Source organism: Martes martes, assembly GCF_963455335.1.
Source record: "Martes martes genome assembly, chromosome: 10".
NCBI lineage: Eukaryota > Metazoa > Chordata > Mammalia > Carnivora > Mustelidae > Martes > Martes martes.
The window spans coordinates 554,396-567,603 of record NC_137898.1 but is presented as its reverse complement, the minus strand read 5'-3'; the positions used below and the strand labels follow the sequence as shown (position 1 = coordinate 567,603).

At 60.6% G+C, this 13,208-nt stretch overlaps 1 protein-coding gene across 2 annotated transcripts in view; it reads right to left on the bottom strand.

Annotated features, from left to right (window-relative positions):
- Window positions 1–13,208, bottom strand: part of AP2A2 (adaptor related protein complex 2 subunit alpha 2) — an 81,739-nt gene that overhangs the window by 24,356 nt on the left and 44,175 nt on the right. For both annotated transcript variants that reach the window (XM_080816734.1, XM_080816733.1), the window contains exons 3-6: window positions 9,672–9,814; window positions 7,200–7,393; window positions 4,291–4,420; window positions 549–650 (exon numbers count right to left, since the gene is read on the bottom strand). In XM_080816734.1, the coding sequence (XP_080672860.1) occupies window positions 549–650; window positions 4,291–4,420; window positions 7,200–7,393; window positions 9,672–9,814 (569 nt within the window). The remainder of the gene's footprint in view (window positions 1–548; window positions 651–4,290; window positions 4,421–7,199; window positions 7,394–9,671; window positions 9,815–13,208) is intronic.

The window sequence follows — 13,208 nt, the reverse complement described above, 5'->3', positions numbered from 1 at the left end:
AGCCGGCTGTGCTGTACTCATGTAAGCGCTCCACGGCATCGCCACGAAGGGACGGCACGCAGCACAAGCCTGCCGACCCCCCAGTGCTGAGCTCTACGAGTCACACACAAAGAACGCGGGCCGCTGCAGGGTCCCTGTGCACGACTCAGGACACCATCCGAGCCAGATGTCCGAGTGAAGGACACGCGCTCAGGCAGCAAAGGAAAGTGAAGAGGGAGGCCACCCGAATGAGGACAGGGCTCCCTGCGGTGGGGGGCGCCGCCGGCACCCCCATTCCCCAGCCAGCACAGGGGCTGAGCGGCACTCGGGCGACACAACCGTGGACTGCACTGCTTCACTCCGGGCACTTTCCCGTAGGGACAGGACGTTTCTCAAGTGGCAAAAGGTGGAAAGAAAACCCAACAAATTCCAAACCAAGACAAGTTCTCACCCTGGATTTACAAACTGAGTCCAGTATCTTGTATTCTAAACAGTAAGCTACCGTATCAATTAAATTAAAAAACTCAGACGAACACGTACCCTGAGGCCCGCTGCCCGTCAACACTCACCCTGCTCAATCTGGAGGCGGCCAGAGCGGCGGACGTCTTGAACTCCTCGGGGTTCTTCTGCGCCAAGGTGGTGATGAGGCTGGTGGCGGCGGTCACCACACCCTGGAGCAGACACACAAGTGCACACTGTGACCACAGCCAACAGGCCTGCGGCTGGCTTCCAACAGTAAACTCATTTTCCAGGTAAAACTTTAAACCGAGAGCAACAACCCAGAGCCCCTGGGCCAGATTCAAAACCGCTCTGACTGGCCCATCGTGTCTGAGACAGCACACGTCTGTCATTTTCCTTCTGGAGCTTCTCTCCGAGAACCTGGGCGTCCGGCAAGGCCGGCGGCCCAGCTCCCTGCCTCCGTGGAGGCCTGCGGAACACCGCAGCAGCCGGCCGAGTCTCTACCTGCCCTGCCGCCCTCCTCTGGGTCTGGGGTCAGCAGCACTCACGGCTGCCCCTCGCTTAAATCACTCCGCATAGGGGCACCTGGCTGGCTCGGCCAGGAGAGCACGCAACTCTTGATCTCAGAGTGTGAGTTTGCACCCCATGCTGGGTACCGATGCTACTTAAAAAATAAAATCTTTAAAAGAAGAAAAAAAAAAAAACGATTCTGTATGGACCAGAAGGGAGTCATTCCCCTTGGACTCACTTGGATCTTTCCAACCCAGAAGAGCAACCATGGAAAACAGCAGCTGGGGGCGCCTATCCCTGCCCTGCCTGAACAGGCCCGCCCCGCTGCTCCCTGCGGCAGCCCAGGCCGGGTGAGGCCCCTTCCCTGTAGAGCGCCCCCCACACGGCACCCCGCCTCAGTGCACAGGGAACCCCAGGCAGCACGGGGACACCTGCTCTTGTCCCGGGACAACAAGAAGTCACTCCCACCAGTTCCCGTGTCTTGAAGGAAGACACTGCTTAAATAAAGAAGTTCTCTCATGAATATGAAATAGATAAAACAAAGGAATGCGGGGGCACCGGGCTGCCTCAGTGGGTTAAGCGTGTGCCTTCGGCTCAGGTCATGTTCTCAGGGTCCTGGGATCGAGCCCCACATCGGGCTCTCTGCACAGCAGGGAGGCTGCTTCCCCCTCTCTCTCTGCCTGCCTCTCTGCCTGCTTGTGATCTCTGTCTGTCAAATAAATAAAGTCTCTAAAAAAAAAAAAAAAGGAATGCAATGAGAATGCAAATAAAGCTCAGGAAAAAGCACTGGGTCGCTGTTGGCCCCCGGCCCTCCTCCACCAGGCTCCTGAGCCGGGAGGGGGCGGAGGGAGATGGCCGGCAGCTTCTGCAGCTGCAAAGGCGCAACGGGAGGGAGCCCCTGGCCACAGCTGAGCGCTCCTTCAGCTTTCTAAGGACAATCTGAAAGCAGCATTAAAGACACAGAACGGGGGCACCTGGGTGGCTCAGTGGGTTAAAGCCTCTGCCTTCGGCTCAGGTCATGGTCTCAGGGTCCTGGGATCGAGCCCCACGTCGGGCTCTCTGCTCAGCGGGGAGCCTGCTTCCTCCTCTCTGCCTGCCTCTCTGCCTACTTGTGATCTCTGTCTGTCAAAAAAAAATTTAAAAAAAAAGACACAGAACGGGCCTCAATGTCCGTGTCCTGGCAAGCAACAACCAACCGGTTTCCCTCGCAGGAGAGCTCTAACAAACTCAGGATTTGTAAACACGCAGTCCCACCCCGGCACAGTCACGCAGCACAGAACCTAAGCGTCTGCGGCTCCGCCTGGCCCACCAGGAGGACAGAACAAGCCTCCGTATTCTGACAAGAATCCGCTGGGACTCGCTGGCTCGAGCTCAGCCTCTCCCATCCTCTGCTGTCCCCAGAGTCTTCATGGGAAGGGCAGTGTGAGAAGACCAGGGGGGAGCCCAAGTGGCCCCCAGTGCCGCCCTCCTGGCCACAGCTCACTGCCCGCCCCACGCAGACCCCCGGGCTCCTGCTCTGCTCTCAGAACACAGGGCACACAGGGGCCTGCTTGCCCCTGGCGGCACGGCCAGCTGACACTCCTGAGCCGGAGACAAAGAAAGTCAAATCTCGGGCCATCTTTAGTGACAAAGCCAAGAGGTACGGGACAGAGAAGCCACAACCACATAAAGGACAGCCACCAAGAGAACAGAGAACATGGGACGAGAAGAGAGATGGAAAAAGACAGGGTGATGGGCTGGGCCTTCCTGTGGTCCAGTGGGTCAGTGGGCCAGCGCCTCTTCCCTCTCCTCTCCGAGCTAGGCCCTGGCGGCCCGCAGCGAGCATGTGCCAGGCAGCGCAGCCGGTGAGACCTGGTCGTGCACGTCAAACTGTGCAAGTGAACCACACAGCTGGGGTGACCGAATCGTGCCTTGTCAGAGTAGAGGCCCTTCGAGGCCACTGCTCTGAGCAGCGCTGATCCATGTGAACACGTGTCAGCCGCGAGGCGCAGGCCCCCTAAGCTGCCCCAGCTCTGAGCCGTCGGCACCTCCTGGCCTCAAGTCCAGATCTGCAGGAAGCCGCTGCAGCCCTCCGAGCCCCTGTTCCCACAGGGACGAAACTGCCGCCCAGGGCTGCCCGGTGGGCAACCTGTGGCCTCGAGCCTCACGGCCTCCTGCACGGCTTCAAGATTCCACTGGTGTCCTCGGAACCTGAACGGACTGAGAGGGACCCACGCAACCCGGCGTGCACTCCCCACACCGCCTCCCAGGTGCGTCCCCCTCATCCTACAACATGGCTGCGCCGACCAGCCTCCGTGCTGAGGAAGGGCTGCCCCCCTTAGACACAAACATCCCAGGACGCGTGGGCCATGACAACGTGGGGGGAAACAGCCCACGGGGCTGCCACCCCACAGCAAGTGTCCCGACACAGCCACGAGCTCTCTCCTCTGAACCTGCATGCCATGACCGTTTATTTTTAGTTAATTGTTTTTTTGGAGCGGGAGAAGGAATGAGGGGCAGAGGGAGAGAGAGAATCTCCAGCAGGCCCCACTGAGCACGGAGCCCGCTGCAAGACTTGACTCCACAACTGTGGGATCACGACCTGAGCCGAAATCAAGAGCTGGATGCTCAACCGGCTGAAAGCACCCTATTTTTAATTTAATTTTTAAGGTAGATTCCTCCTGAGAAATAACACAGAAACCAGCTAACATACTCACACCGATCGACTCAAGAAAAATCTGTGCTGAATTTCAATTCTCTCATTTATACAACAGAATGCATGCAACGCAAAGCCACCGTGCCCAATGTCTGCTCCTACTTGACTCCGTGTGCTGATGTCACATCCCTGTGTGCCCCTTCGGGTGTGGACAGCACCCATGACCCATGTCTAACCACCATCACCAAGTCGCCCTGCACCTCCCTGTCGTTCCCTACGACACAGGGAGGACACACAGGCCTGGCCTGTGCAGTGGCCATGCCAGAGCATAGGTCAGGCCACAGGACAGCCTCCTCAACACCCCAGGGAGAGAAGCACACGCTTGCAGTGCCCTCACTAGACAGGGTATTTCCAGAAGACACTGGTCTCTGTCTTGTTCACCTGCACAGCCGCAGCATGCAAGAGGCCCTTCCAATGACGAGTTTTGCAGTGAGCCAGAGGCCACATCTGCGTTATTCCGTCCCCGGGAAGGGGGGTGCTCCTCCCCCAGTCACAGAGGCCCCCAAGCGCTCACACACTCAGTGAGCTGAGCCGTGGAAGTCTCCCCCCAGCATCATGAGAAGCCACACAGAGCTGCTCTCACAATGGCGATTCCAGAAACGGTTCCTTGGTGGGGCGCAGGGGGACACGAGTCCAAAGGCATTTACCAAATGCTGGTCATTGAGAAGGTGCACCACTCGGGACGTCCAGTCTCCCATGGGGACGAGATCAGGAGACGTTCGGTACAAACGCAGCAAGCACAGGGCGGCGCTCTGCTTCACACTGTCCATGGTGTCTCTGAAAGACAGACACCAGCGTTACTCAAGACGACAGCCGGCACCCCACGTGGCCCCAGCCAGCCGAGCATGGCCCCGAGCCTCCCAGAGAAGAGCCCAGGGGAACCGGGGGACCAGGAGGCGCCACCCTCTCTGTGTGCTCAAGTCCACGCCCCCTCCTGCGAGAGGTCTTGGTGTGGACCAGGCCCGGACAGCGACAGACAGCTGTCTGCTCCAAAGACTTGCCTTGGACCCCACCACGACCCTCAGCAGAGCCCTGCCGGGAAGCTCTCTTCTCCAGAAATGTCCGTTCTGGTATTTTTCCCAACTGCCGCACAGGACCTTGGCTGTGCAAGACGGAGCAGACTCAACTAATGTTCCTCTTTGTCTGGGTTACAGAGAACTTCTGTGTACAATTCACTTAAGAACACACAGTTGAAACAGACAGCATCGGAGCTGTGACCACCACAAGGCCCCCGGCGGTTAAGCACGGCTGACCGGGAGAAGGAGGGCTCCTGCGCCACGGCGGCCAGCATCCCAGGCGCGCCGATAACACCGAGAAGCCAGGTCAGAAGGGCACACACCCCAGGAGAGGGGCGTTTGGAGGGTTTCCTGCTCAGGTTTCAATGTTCGCTGAGGGCACACAATGTTCCCAGTGCCCGTTTATCCCGCCTGCCCGCCACACCCAGCCGAACTCGGCGAGCCGCCAGGAAGCCACAGGCCCACCTAGGAGCATCCGCACAGGCGGCGGGAGAAAGGACAAGTGGGCGTTCTCCGAGCCCCGGGCGAAGCAGCGGAGGCGCTCCCCCGCGTAGGGAAGAGAAGGCTTGGGGGTCAGCCTTACCATCCGCCTCCGTGGTAGCTTTCTCGTTCCTAAATGAGTCCAAGCCAAGGTGAGAATCCCCAAGCCGCTCCCCATTCTACTCCAAAGAGAAATCACCCCAGTCAAACGCTCCATCGGATACTAAAAGCCCCGGGAGCAACAGGTCCATGCCCCTCTCTCTGGCCCCACAGGCCTCGAGGCCCAGCCGCACCGGCTTCACTAGCCAGCGTGCTTCTGCGCTCGGGACCGAGCCCCGACTAGCGCAGGACCCCTCCCCACCCCGCCGCTCCCACACCGCTCCAAGGCCTGCACGGGAAGAACCTTCAGGGAGAGAGACGTCCAACATCCAGTGACCCTGGGGAGCCCAGGCAGCGCGCTGCCTGCTTTGTTTCAGGTCTGTCTCGGACCCAGGGCCCAGGACCCGAGTGCCAGCTGAGCCCTACCACCCCATCCCCAACATGCCAATTCTGACACAGTGACTTGACTCTGTGACCTGGACTCTGACAGACACTTCAGCGGGGCATGGCCCCACCTGGGCCCCCAGGCCTCACAACTTGAAGACACAACTCAGCTGTCCCCTTGCAGCGGCCTCTCCTCCCGCCCGTCCGCTTTTGCTCGTCCAGGCTGGGCCGCGCTGCACACCCTCTGCGTCCTTTTAATCTGCAAACGTGGTCCATCCTTTATCTCAGGAGAAGGTTCTTGAATTACCACCTGAATGCTTGCCAGAGGTGACCTGTTGCACACCTCATTCATCCAAGAGGTATTTATCAAGCCTGAACCATATACCAGATACAGTTCAAAATGCTAGAAATGAATCAACAGCCGTAGTGGACAAGACCCTTAGCCCCCAGTGAGCTTTCCTTCCGAGGGCGGAGGCGGGCAGTACACAGATGTGGTCGCTGGTGTGCGCCAGGCACAAGGAAGGGCCTAGGCAGCAGCCGGAGGGAGCAAAGACGGGGAGGGAAGGCCTTGCCAGACCTGGGCCAGCCCTAACGGAGGAGGAAGGGAAACCACCAGGCCCTGAGCCCACACCAACCCCAGCCATCTTCCGGACAGACCCGAAGCCTCTTCCGTCCCGGTGACTTTGCTCTCAGGGTGCCCGCCGTGCCCTGCAGCCCCCATCGGCAGACGTGGAATGGCATCACCTCGGCCCCCCACCTGGTTCCTCAGCTCTGCAGCCCCTTCCAGTGCACGACCTGACGCTGGTGCGCCGTCTGCGAGCCTTCCCCATTCACAGTCTTCTAGGGCCTCGCGTCCAGCCTGGCCTGTCTGCCTCTGGCACACACCTCACACATCCCTCCCGGGCCCGTAAGGCCACAGCCCTTCTGTTGCTCATCTAGGCCAGGGCTCGCCCCCGAGGCACTGCCAACCCTTGGGGCAGGGCATCCCCAGCACTGCGGGATGCGCGCCAGCACCCCCAGAACCTGCGCCCACAGCACACTGACCATAGTCTGCTCGCTGCTGGTCACCCGAGGAGCTGTTCCCCCAAGTCCCGATGAACTGCCCGGGACTGGGGCCCTTGTGGAGCCACACGTGTCACCAGGGTGTGGCCCAACTCAGCCGAGTCCTGGAACACCAAGCAGGGCCCCGCCTCCGCCGCAGCCCACGGCACGGGACAGCCCAGCCCAGTGTCGATGTCCTCCAGAACTGCCTCTCAGCCCCGTGCGGCCTCTCCCCAAATTCAAGGGGGTGGAGGATTCTCAGGATGCGGGCACTTGACCTCTTCCTTGGTAACGCTCCTGAGAAAGGGCAAGGGGCCCCGTGCTCCCCACGGGGTGACGGCGTCCCTCCTTCCGCAGCCCTTCCCGGTCGGCTGCGGTCGGCAGGCTCTGCTTCCCCGTGCTTCACAACCGCCGCGCTACTGGGGGGCAAGGGGATGAGTGGACGTCCCCAAGCGCCTAGATACACGGCAGATGAACTCCCCTGATAAATTCTTTATGTAATTACGTATTCGACTTACTTCACACAAGAGACATACCCAGCTACGAGGATTTTCGGAATCTCCCCAGCGAAGGCCTCGGCCATCTCACGGCTGCCCACGTTGGCAATGCAGTGCAGGGCCAGACCCATGAAGGTGGGGTTCCGACTGGCCAGGTCGTTCTTGATGGCGTTGTTGATGAGCCGGATCAGCTCGCTGTTGGAGTTCACCAGCACAGAGATGAAGAGGTAGCCCTGGGTTCCAGAGAGACAGGACGACAAAAGCTCGTGACCACCGAGGCCAACACGGGACAGCAACGCACACACGTCCAGCCTTCGGGAAGCCCTCTGAGGCCTCCAGTCTGCCTGTGTCCTGCACAAGGAGTCAGGCCACTCGGACGAGAACCGCAGTCCCGCGAAAGACGCCGTGTCTGCTTCCAGCTTTGCCTAAGACAACCCTGAGGACACACCTAGGAGGCGCGTGGCCAGATGTCCCCCCGGTCCCCACCCCTGCCGCCCGTCCCACTCCCCTAGCCACGGGGCCGTGTGCGAGCAAGCGGGACTCACCGCTACCCTGGGCAGGGGGAAGCCTGACCACAAGGCCCTGAGACAGGGCGCCGGGCTCCAGAAGCCGGGCTGACTGCGGCTTCACCCGCTCTCCAGCGGCCTCTCGCCCTCAGCCTCCACTCACCGCCTACCGGACTCCGGCCCCGTGTCGTCCCTCGTCTACACCCTCCCCAGGCAGGGGGACACAGTGGCCTTCCCGAGACTCAGCTGATCCCCGACCACGCAGGTGAACTCCCGCACGGCTTCCCGCCGGTCTCAGGAGAAAGGCCCCACCCACACGCCCACATCCGCGCCCACATCCGCGCCCACATCCGCGCCCACGACCGCGCCTCCATTCCGGCCGCCGCGGCCCACATTCGCCGAACACGCCCCTGGCCCGGTGCCACCTGCTCTGTCTGCCCCCGTCGCCCAGTGAATTCCTCCTCCTCCCAGGCCCCGCACGGGATGCCCTCCCCAGGGGATCTTCCCTACTCGCCCACCCCCTTTGCTGGGTCCCAGAGGGCCTCCTTCCCTGGGCACTGGCCACAGCTGTTAATTCTCTATCTGTGGGCTGGATGACGCCATCTCCTCACTAGGACAGAGAAGGGCCCCCATCTGCTTCTGGTCCCTATGTCCCCAGGGGCCTCCCAGCGCACTGCATGATCCATGGGAGACACCCAAATTCTTACTAGGTAAATACTAATATTTTACAAAATTCCTGGGGGACCTACCTTTTTGTTTGTTTGGGGTTTTTTTTTACTTGCTGTAAGTTAAATTTTTAGACAGAGAAAACTGTTATTTTGCAACATGACAGAAAACATAAAAGTATCATTATCCCAAGAGGCTACAGACCTTAAGTTACAAAGCCTGAGATGGCTTCAGGCGCCCGGTACCGGCACCACCTAGGAAGCCTCCAGAAGCCGGGAGCAAGGCAAAGCCGCACCCGCTACAGCCCCAGCTCTTAACCCACGCAGCTGTGGAGTCCTTGTCGGAAACAGAGAGTTGTGCAAGAGGCCACCAGGAGAAGGGGTCTGTGCCAGTGCAACAGCCCGGCACCGCGGGGAAGGACACAGGCACGCCCCGGACACCCATCACACCCAACCCGGGCTTCGCGCAGCACCCGCAGACCCGCAGCGAATTCCCAAACTGCAGGGACGCTGTAAAGAGCGAGCAAGAAAAGGGGCGCCTGCGTGGCTCAGTCAGTTAAGCTTCTGCCATCGGCTCGGGTCATGATCCCAGGGTCCCGGACTGAGCCCTGCACGGGGCTCCCTGCTCCATGGGAAGCCCGCTTCTCCCTCTCCCACTCGCCCTGCTTGTGTTCCGTCTCTGTCTCTCTCTCTGTGTCAAATAAACAAATAAAATCTCAAAAAAAAAAAAAAGAAGAGGGGCGCCTGGGGGGGCTCAGTGGGTTGAGCCTCTGCCTTCGGCTCAGGTCATGATCTCAGGGTCCTGGGATCGAGCCCCGCATCGGGCTCTCTGCTCGGTGGGGAGCCTGCTTCCCCCTCTCTCTCTGCCTGCCTCTCCGCCTGCTTGTGACCTCTGTCTGTCAAATGAGTAAGTAAAATCTTTAAAAAGAAAGAAAGAAAAGAAGGAAGGAAGGAAGAAAAAAAGGAAAGAACAAGAAAAGGAAAGGCCACCTTGGGGCGCCTGGGGGCTCAGCGGGTTAAGCCTCCGCCCTCAGCTCAGGTCAGGATCCCAGGGTCCTGGGATCGAGGTCGGCATCGGGCTCCCTGCTCAGCGGGAAGCCTGCTTCCCCCTCTGCCTGCCGCTCCCCTGCTCGTGTTCTCCCTCTCTCTGGCAAGTAAGTAAATAAAATATTTCAAAAAAAAAAAAAGAAGAAGTGGCCACCTCATCGGAAGAGTGTCACACAGGGAAAGAGCCCCTTCCATCGGCAGGATGGCTTCCTGGAGAGGGAGGCCCTGAAGCCACCTCACGAGTCTTCGCTGCCAGCCCCGCCCCAGCCCTGCGCCCCTTCAGCGACACTCACGATCTGCTTCTCCGTGTATCTGTTGGAGCTCAGCAGGTTCACGGCCTCCATGTGCCCGAAGTCAATGTCATGACCCAGCAGAAAGATGAAGAGCAACTTGCAGACGTATTTTTTTTTACTATAGCCGTCAAGAGCCTTGTCACCTACGGAACAGGTGGGGAGGGCGGGGAGAGCAGACGTCATCAGAAAGAGCCGGACAGCAGCGCGCAGGGGCCTGCTCCAGAGAGGCGGCCGTCCGCCCGACACACGGCACAGTGCTGAGTGCAAGCGATGTTTCTAGACCGGACAGCGCACATCAGAACCCAAAGGTTTGGCTCCCCTTAAAAAACAGAAGCCGGAATCTCTGGCAGCAAGAGTTCTGCCCTCCCAAGATAGCCTGGGGCAGGCCAGGCCCCGGGGGGCCTCCCTTCGGCCTAGCAGAGCCCCAACTCATACGTAAAAGTCAGTCTTTCAAACAAGTTTATTAACACAGGCAGGTAAGCAGTGCTCTCGATGATCCCCCTTTCGCTTCAGTTTTAGGACAAATCACCCGCCCCCGGAAATCACACGAGAAGAGCGGGGCGGGGAGGGGCGCCTGCATGGCTCAGTCCCTTGAGCGTCCACTACTGCTTTTGGCTCAGATTGTGATCTCAGGGTCGGGGAACCGAGCCCCACGTCAGGCTCTGCACTCAGCCTGTCCCTTTCCCTCTGCCCTCTGCTCCGCGCCCCCAGTGCCCATGCTCGCTCTCTCTAAAATAAACAAAATCTTAAAAAAAAAAGACCAGAAGAGCCCATGTCATCGCCCTAACCACAGCATGACTGAACTCCGCACTAGAGATCGTGACAAGGTGGGTTCCGGACGCATCACTGGCAGAACACGAAATGACCAACCTGCACCGTTCTGAGTATCAGAAGTTCCAACCTCGCCTGACAAAGCGTGTAACAGTCCTTTGGAGTCCACCGTTAGCAGACTGCAGAGGCAACAACCGGGAAGACCGGTCATCTTACTGGGCCGCGTCTTCCAGTGACACGGATGCCACAGTGTGAAGGACCCATGTGGGACACATGTGGAACGAACAGGCCCTGGGGGAAACGGGAAGGTGAGGACAGCAGCGGTCACCACTGGGGAGGGGTCAGGAGACTTGGGCTCCCTGAATGAGCACTGGCTGAGCCCAAAGGAGGTCTAGGACAAAGGACGCTCACCCCAGATTTCCTAGGACGACAATTCAACGTCAGCCAGCCGGCAGGTCACCCCACCTTGAGAAGTTCTGAGAAACCCTCCCTCCTTTCCACCAACAAACTGACAAGTAATTTAATGACCAAACAATACAAAAGGAGGCCAGGCCTGGTTCCCGCCCCACCTCACCCCCCACTCACTCCTCTGCTCCGTGTACCTGGGAACCCAGCTCTGTCACCTCCCGGCTGGAACGCACCCCACCTGCCGCGGGAGTGTCTGCGGGCAAATGGCCACGATCCCCATCTCCTCCCCACCCAGTCGGCCTTCGAGAACCAGCCTGGACTCCACCTCTTCCGGAAGCCTCCTTCGACGAGCCTTAAGTCCCACCCCACCTCCTCTCACCTCCTGGAGACGTCCCTGCTACTCAGAGCATACCTCAAAGGAAACAGCAGCGTCCATCAGACCAAGTTCTGCGAGGACAGCCACGGGAGCACTGGGGGGCCCCTTCCCTGCAGCACCCTGGTTTCTGCTCCTGCTGGGCCCCCCCTCCAGCCCTCCCTGATGCTGGGGGACTTCCGGCAGGCACACTCTTCAAGGCTAAGCCCACAGGAAAGCAAGGCCCATGATTAAGGCAAAATCAGGCCTCTCTCAGCTCCAGCGCCCGTGACAGACGGTGACTGCCGATACCCAGAACGCAGCCTAGGGCCCTCACAAGGTAACCTCGGTCCCAGCCCAGAGGGGAGTAAGAGGTCACCCTGCCTGAAGCCAGAGCACCTGAAGGGGCCACCTCTCCCGTCAGAGGGTGGCACAGGGAACCTGCGCCCCCGAAGGGCTCCAGCAGGGAGACCTGCCTGTCTGTGCCACAGCTCAGCACGATCGGGAAAGGAACGAAAGCCTGGAGAATAAGGGGCCCGCCCTCTGCCTACGCACCTCCCCCAGGTGCAGGCCCCGTGCGGCCCCACCTGCTCTTCCGGGGCTCCTCACTGCTCACAAGTGACCGTGGGGAAGGCTTCCCATGGCTCAGCCCGCCCTCGGGGCCTGCCATGGGGAGCCCGTGCAGTGGCCACCGTGGGAAGCAACGTCCCTTCCGAGACGTGTGCTGGAACCGGGCTCCGTGCAGTCTGGGCGTCGGGCAGCTTCACGGCGACTCCAGCGCTTCCTCTGCTCCGGCTCGTCCCAAACCAGCAGCCTCCGGACTACAGCGCCCCCGGCCTCGGCTGTCCCAGACAAGAAGGGGGAAACGAGGTGCTCCCTGCGTCGGAACCTGCACCGCGGCCTCAGAGAGAGGCCTCGAAAACGGAAGGCTCTACTCGTCCCACGGCCCAGACGCTCGCTGCAGTCCACACAGTCGCTTGCTCCGGGTGCGTTTACGCAGCCGCCTCACGAGGCGGACCCAGGCACAGAGTGGGCCAGAAACCCCGTGTGTGTGTGCGGGGCCTCGCATCTTGCCCGCCCTCCACGGGGCACTGCTGCGCCTGGCTCTTCATTCCTCCGGAGACCGAGCCGGTGTCCTAAGCACAGAACTCGCCAGCAGGACGCGCGTCCTCATGCCGCCAGGCAGCTCCGACGGCACGTCCACGAACGGCCGCGGCAGAGCCCCTCTGCAGACCTCTCCGTCACAGCGGTCTCGGCAGAAGGCCTCCGAGGGACACGGCTGCCCGAGGGGCCTCCCACCGTTAGCGTTAGCGGTGAGGACGGGAGGCGCTCCGAGGCCCCTCGGAGGCCCCACCCTGCCCGTAACGCACACCCAGCCCTCTCGGTGTGACCCCAGTGCCCACGCAGGCATCCGGATTCCCTGTGCAGCCCCAGGCCACTCGGCTGCCTGAGGACAGTGTCCCCCTCTGCGCTCCCGACAGCCTGGGCCCCGGCCAGGCCAAACCAGCTCCCTTCTCTGCTCTCCAGGGAGTGACCCACCCCCTCGCTCCAAGGAGGGGGCCTCCAACTCTGTCCTCCTGGGGACTCTCCTCCAGCCCAAGGGGCCACACTACCTCCTTGGACCTTGCAGTCACCCTGAGGAGAGCTCAGGAGTTCCCCACAGTGACCGTCCCCCTAACCCACTGTGGTTCCACTCTCCTGACCAGACCGGACTGAGAGGGTCCTCAAAATGGTGGTTTCAGCACGGGCTAGAATTGTGTCTCTATTCCAGTACTTTCTAGCTGCGAAATCGCGCCTCTCCTGCCGGAAAGGGCGTGGCCCGTGTCCCTCCACAGTGGCCAAGATCAGAGGAGAGAGGTGGCGGGAAAGCAGGCCACACACCGCACTGCGTCCTGACTGAGGCTCACGGTCCAATCCGCACCCCTGGGGCCCCCCAGCTTCTCTACGCCCCCCCCAGGGGCCAACACAGAGCTGAAGCAGGACGGCGGAGCCGGGGCCGCGCAGCG